We start from the raw sequence: 6,000 nt of genomic DNA on the forward strand, positions 1-6,000 counted from the left end.
CTCACCAAGACTGTTACAAACTGAGATGCTTAATCGTTTTAGATCTTGAAAATTTAATTAATAGGCATTGAGTTTAATTGCTTTTGGTGCCTCAGCTTTGTTTTCTTTGTGTATAATTACCTGCTGAACATGTACAATACTTTTTATAGCTTTTTAAAATATTTCTATTTATATTACTATTGTGATGACAGAAAGATCAGCAGTGACACTTGCTGGGTAGGAATTAGATATCTGATTTTTGGTAGGTTTCCCAGACTTATTGGGCAGATAGAAAGAGAGAAGGTGTTGGCGTTCACTGAAATTATCGCCTTCCTTAATAAGGATAAGAGGCAGAGACACATTCCTAATAGCTTTCATCCTCTCCCTGTAATCCTTATGGCAAATCACCATTTCACTAGCTGTCCAATCCTGTACTTACACAGGCAAAACTCTTGTTGAAGTTAATCGGAGGTTTGCCTGGATGGGAAGTAGGCCACCAGAAGTTAGAGTATGGGATGTGTCTCTATAGTCAGGGAAAATGAATTCTTATATTAGTGTAAATCAAGTGTGAGCATGGAAAGAAAGCAGAGATCCTATTTCTTTATTTTCCATTGCATTTTTTCAAAATAACAAATTTCACAACTGATGGCAAATGCACTTTATTCTGGAATGTAAAAATGTCCAAAATAAAATGCATCTTTCTTCTTATTGTTTATTCCTTCTTGCTTCTTCTGATGAGTGTTGCTGAACCAACAGTCATAGTCTGTAAAAGACACAAATATGTTACTTGTTTTCCATTTATACTGTAGGGGGACCTGTATGTAGCTAACAGCTTTGAAGTTGCTGTAGTATATTTGTAATTCCATCTCATATCATCTGAAAATACAGTTACAACAACTGCATATGGACATGCTGATTACATTCATACTGAAACAATGGTGTTCTTCTTAGGGAACCAGTTCTGAACACTGAAAATCTAAATAGTCAAATGTTATCTTCAAGTGTATTGTTGGAGTAACCTCAGTCACAAGTATGTTCCCTATACTAGAAACCCACTGCCCCAGATAAGTACTTTTGATCTGGTTCTTTGCAGATTTATTGTAAAGAAAGTAGGCTGGGATTTTCAAAGCCATCTAAGGAAACTGGGCATTTAAAATCCCTAGGCAGTTCTGAAAACCTTAGCTGTAATTCTTATAACAATGATCACACCAACTGGAATACATATTAAAAGCCTGGCAAGTGGAAGTTCAACTCCCTGGGAGAAGGGTTCTGTGCCAGTAGGAAACCGTTCAGGACACATTATAAGTTCCTAGGATTTGTAAATGAAACAGGTGAAAATGTAAATTAGCATGGCTTGATTCAGTTTTCATTCTCTGCTCAAGAGCATCCCAGCTGTACAACCCTGTGAAAAATCTTGCAAAGAGCCTGCCCACATGATGGTCAAAAGCTAACAACGCTAAACCTGAGTGCCTAAAATGGAATGATAACGGAAATGAATTTGGCTTAATGTATCCTGGGAAGTGATGAATAGCAACTTTCAGTGATAGAAATGTATAGAGTGAAACTATAACAGACAGCCACAGGCATTGTCCATGTGTAGAGGAGATTCAATTAAGTCAATAAGTAGCAATGCATCACCCTGGCTGTACTAAATGGTAACTAATGTTGTTTCTTGCTGATTGCAATCACCCTTGGATTATAAAGTTACATATTCTTTCATTAATAAAGTGACATAATCCATGCTCACAGTAGTAATTCCTGTGCTCAACACCGGGACTTTTTAAAGTGATGGTATCATTTTATAAACTGACAGGCATAGAAAATGTTTCCCCATTATTTTTCCTATTGCACCTTTATTTACCAATCACTTACCTCCACCATTTCATTTCCTTTAATTTCCTGTTCATGGGAGAATGTTTCTGTTTTGCACACAAGCTTCCCACCTATCATGTTAACCGTGCACTGTGAACACAGATTTTTAAAACGTAAGTATTTATAGTAGCCCAGCAAGTACATTTCTGGTAGGCAATTTAGGCCAAAAGGTAGAAACTGGGAAATTCAGTTAGAATGGTAGTTAGATACACAGATAAGAAAGAATGGAATTGCAGATACTGATGTTTCATTAATCTCATGCTAACTTCAGATTGACAGGAGTAATGAGCATCTTGTTTAGCATTCAATGAAAACTTCTCTTAACTGTTGAAACAATACCAATGCATGTATAAATGCTGCTTCTTGGTGTGCAGATCATTTTCAGGAAATACAGATATATTAGAAAGACTTTACAGTTATTGGTATTGTGTGTAAAGCTAACTGGCAGTTGAAATATGCAAAATGGGGGTAAAATTTGTCCTACGTAATGTAAGACTATACAATGGGTTTTGCCACACTGGATCAAACTGTTGGTCCATCTAGGATGTTATCCTTCTTCTGGCAGTGGTGGCTGGGGATCTCAAACTTTTTTTTTTTTTTTAATAGTGTGGACAACATCTTAACAAAAAGATTTTCTCATAAACTACCTTCATTTCTATCCATAAACATATGACCCAACTCCCCTGCCATAACTGGTAGCTATAGCAATACCCTACATGAAAAAATTGTAGTAAGAACACATTTAATGTGTTTTATCTTTTCAATGTGCTTTATCAGCTAGAAACTACATGGAGAGCTAGAACCATGGGAACAGTCAGCTCTACTCAGACCACCAGGTGTGCTCCACACACCACTATTTGGGAATCACTGTTTCAGGAGAAAGTGGAAAACTCCATAATACATATGTAGCCAATTATTCATGTACATGGGGAATAAAATTCCTCCCTGACCCCTGGATTGATCAACTTATGCACTGAAGCAGCAGATTTGACTACTTTAAGAAATGTTACCTTTTACCTGAGCGTTTTAATGAGCTGTTGTGTGACAAGAGCTGAATTAGTACAAAGCATTCATTTTTTCTTAGAGGTTAATGGGGGTTTCTTCAAACTGTGCTTTGCAGCAACCATTTTTCCAACTGAAAGGGTCTGGAAGCAGCTCCTTCTGAAGCTAGAGGAGTTTGCTCTAGAGTGGTGTAAGGTGATTGCTCCTCCACAGTTGCTTAATGTGTTGCCACCACAACTTTCTTGGGACCTGCTAACATGGCAGTTTGTGACACAAACTTAGATTCCCTGTGTCACTAACCACAAAGCCAGCTAGACAAACAGTCTTTCTGGCTCCTTCACTTACCATGTAACCTGCATGCTCTCGTTAGAGCTTTTAAGTTTTACTTAATTTCTTACTCGTCAGAAGCAATTGAAGTTTCCTAGTGGGAATAGTACAAAGAAATTCCACTTGCAAAATGATACTGAAGTACTAGTAAAAAGAAAAGGAGTACTTGTGGCACCTTAGAGACTAACCAATTTATTTGAGCATAAGCTTTTTGCGAATACAGACTAACACGGCTGCTACTCTGAAACCTGAAGTACTAGTGAGGGAGCAGTTATTGTTCTTGAAATATATTACCTTTAGTTTTTTGCCATCCATAGTAGTGATATCAGCCTCTTTCCCCAGAGTAAATGAATTTGTTACAGACTGCTTAGGTGTTTTTGATGTCACAACAAAGTTGTTTCCATTTTGTTGTATTTCAATAACAGGCTTAATATCTTTGGCAACTTTGATGAGGTCATCTGCCAATGCTGCAGAAAGAGGAAAAATGGAATTTTAACTTCTCTGTTATGCAGAGGGAAGTGTGGGGTTTGTATGTTATGCAAATATAATACTTTGATTCAGTGAAGTGACAAGGTTGACACAAATCAACAACAGAAAAGAATGTCAGAGTTAGATTACCCTGTTCTCTATGGACATACAATTTCATCAGTGGGATACTTGGTTTTAGATTCATTTTCTTTTCTTATAATCTTGGAGTTTCACTGCCAGTTCTTTATGAGGTACGCTGATTTTCTGAAGATTTTGAGGATCTTCCCTATATATAGTCGTATTTACAAGCACTTTGAAGTGTTTTTGCCCTAATATTACATTAGTACAATAAATTAATTTCTCTTTTTAAATTTTGTGTGCATACTTAACACTGGTGAAAGGCTGACCACCTTTTCTATGTTCTTTTCCATTCTATATAGGTTTTTTTTTATATCACTGTAATGTCTGAGCACCTTTAGTACTGCACTAAATGACATGAGTAGCATTACATAAGGTTCATTTTCTCTCTCATCCTCCCCCAGGACAGACTGAAGTCCTCTGCATAGCCACAGGGCAAAACAGTGCAAGTATCCCCAGGCTTTCTCATCAATAAGCTTCAATGCTGACCTGAAAGGATCGCCTTTGGGGCTGAGGGTGTAGTTCAGGCAACATGCTCTTTGAGAAGGGATTTTCACTGAGCAAGGCATTCCGCTCTATTTAATTTGATTGTTTTGCTGCAACTAACAATGCAAACTATGGTGGTGTTTTTTAGTAACCTAGACACCTCTGACAACTAGCTAGAGACCATCAAACTCATTTCACATAGGCTAACAAACAGCCATAAGGTAATCAGTGATTACTGTCAGAGGCTCTATGTGAACTGGTAACAGAGCTGAGAGGCTCTATATCCCATTACCAATTCCCTCCTAGTTAACGTTATAAACTGAAACAGGTCAACTGATATGCTTCTACTGAAATACCTTTCCTTTCATGAGAAGACGAGTCTTGTGGTTAAGGCTGAGTAGATCTGGGTTTTATCCCTGGCTTTTCCACAGATTTCTGTGTGACTTGTGGGCAAGTGTCTTCACTTCACTTTATATCTAAAATGGGGCTAGTAACACTTACTTAACTCATGGAAGTAGGGTGACCAGATGTCCCAATTTTATAGGGACAGTCCCGATTTTTAGGTCTTTTTCTTATATAGGCTTCTATTACCCCCCACCCCCTGTCCCGATTTTTCACACTTGCTGTCTGATCACCCTACATGGAAGGTGGTTTGTGAAAAACACTTTAGATATTCCCTGATGGAAGGTTCCTTAAATGCAAAATGTTGTTATATTTCACAAATCCAGCAAGTTACAGAAAAAAAATAACAAGACACTTACTAAGAGCTTTCAGAAACTCTTCATAGTTCTCTTGAGCATAGACCCGCCAGGTTCCATTGAATGCCATTATGGATGGTGCCGTACAGTATGGCAGTGATGCCAGAAAGAGAATGGAGCAGCCGTCTACTGAATTAAATGCTATTTATACAGAAAGAAAATGTGGCCTCTCATATGACATAATCTGCTAATTATTAACAATATAGTATCAATTATTAATCATCTGTTTATTCTTAATAGAAATAACCTCTAGTTCATTGTGGTCTGTGGCTGTCTCTTTACCGTGACTGTCTCTTTCCTAGCAAGTTTATTGCTTCCAAAATAGATTAAACTAAAGTACAAAATGCAGCCACATGGGGAGCTAATGTGGAATAGCTATTCCAGGCTATTTCCCTGTTTTAGGCAAGCCCTTGTCTTATTGAAAGCCTATGGTACTTAGGCTCCTAAAGCATAAGGGTTTGTGTACTCATAAAATTTATATCACTTTAAATATAATGGTATAGTTAAAGCAATACAACCTCTCCAGTGTGGATGCACCAATATAAATTTGCTTATACTGGTATAGCTTATTCCGTAAAGGAAGGGGAATAAGCTATACTGGTGTAAGGCACCTTTGTACAGATATAACTGTGTCCACACTAGGGGTTATACTGGTATAACTATATAAATAAAAAGAATCACACCCAAAACTGACACAGTTATACTGGTACATAAACTGTGTAGACCAGGCCTAAGTCATTAGTTAAAATGATACTTAGGCTCATAAGTCACTGAAGCACTTTTGAAAATTTTACCCATATTCTAAATAAATAAATACAAGTGTTCAGTTATATAAAACTTTAGAGAAGTAGTCACTGGATGTGAAATTATATTTCTTATATATTGTAATAAATCCATGGCATGTGAAGAACTTCATGACTCACTATGCTGCATGTGGGTACTTGGAACTTCACAGAGACAGTGAAGATAG

At 37.3% G+C, this 6,000-nt stretch overlaps 1 protein-coding gene across 2 annotated transcripts; it reads right to left on the bottom strand.

Annotated features, from left to right (window-relative positions):
• Positions 1–559: 559 nt before the first annotated feature.
• Positions 560–5,228, bottom strand: LOC102931185 (fatty acid-binding protein, liver). Of its 2 annotated transcripts, XM_007068033.3 has the most exons (4): positions 5,034–5,177; positions 3,475–3,647; positions 1,852–1,941; positions 560–742 (listed from the first exon to the last, which is right to left on the bottom strand). In XM_007068033.3, the coding sequence occupies exons 1-4, from the start codon at positions 5,098–5,100 to the stop codon at positions 692–694; spliced, it is 381 nt and encodes a 126-aa protein (XP_007068095.2). In that variant the 5' UTR covers positions 5,101–5,177; the 3' UTR covers positions 560–691. The 2 variants fall into 2 exon arrangements, with proteins under 2 accessions (XP_007068095.2, XP_043388378.1); XM_043532443.1 differs by lacking the exons at positions 560–742; positions 1,852–1,941 and adding an exon at positions 3,198–3,316 and having other exon boundaries at positions 3,429–3,647; positions 5,034–5,228.
• Positions 5,229–6,000: the final 772 nt, after the last annotated feature.

This window comes from Chelonia mydas, chromosome 19 (assembly GCF_015237465.2).
Source record: "Chelonia mydas isolate rCheMyd1 chromosome 19, rCheMyd1.pri.v2, whole genome shotgun sequence".
NCBI lineage: Eukaryota > Metazoa > Chordata > Testudines > Cheloniidae > Chelonia > Chelonia mydas.

Excerpts from the sequence above, each read along its gene's own strand:
- LOC102931185 (XM_007068033.3), bottom strand. The coding sequence starts at position 5,100 with ATGGCATTCAATGGAACCTGGCGGGTCTATGCTCAAGAGAACTATGAA. Across the intron at positions 3,648-5,033 it reads AGAGTTTCTGAAAGCTCTTA|CATTGGCAGATGACCTCATC; the intron begins GTAAGTGTCTTG and ends CTCTTTCTGCAG. Across the intron at positions 743-1,851 it reads AAGGAAATGAAATGGTGGAG|ACTATGACTGTTGGTTCAGC; the intron begins GTAAGTGATTGG and ends TGTCTTTTACAG.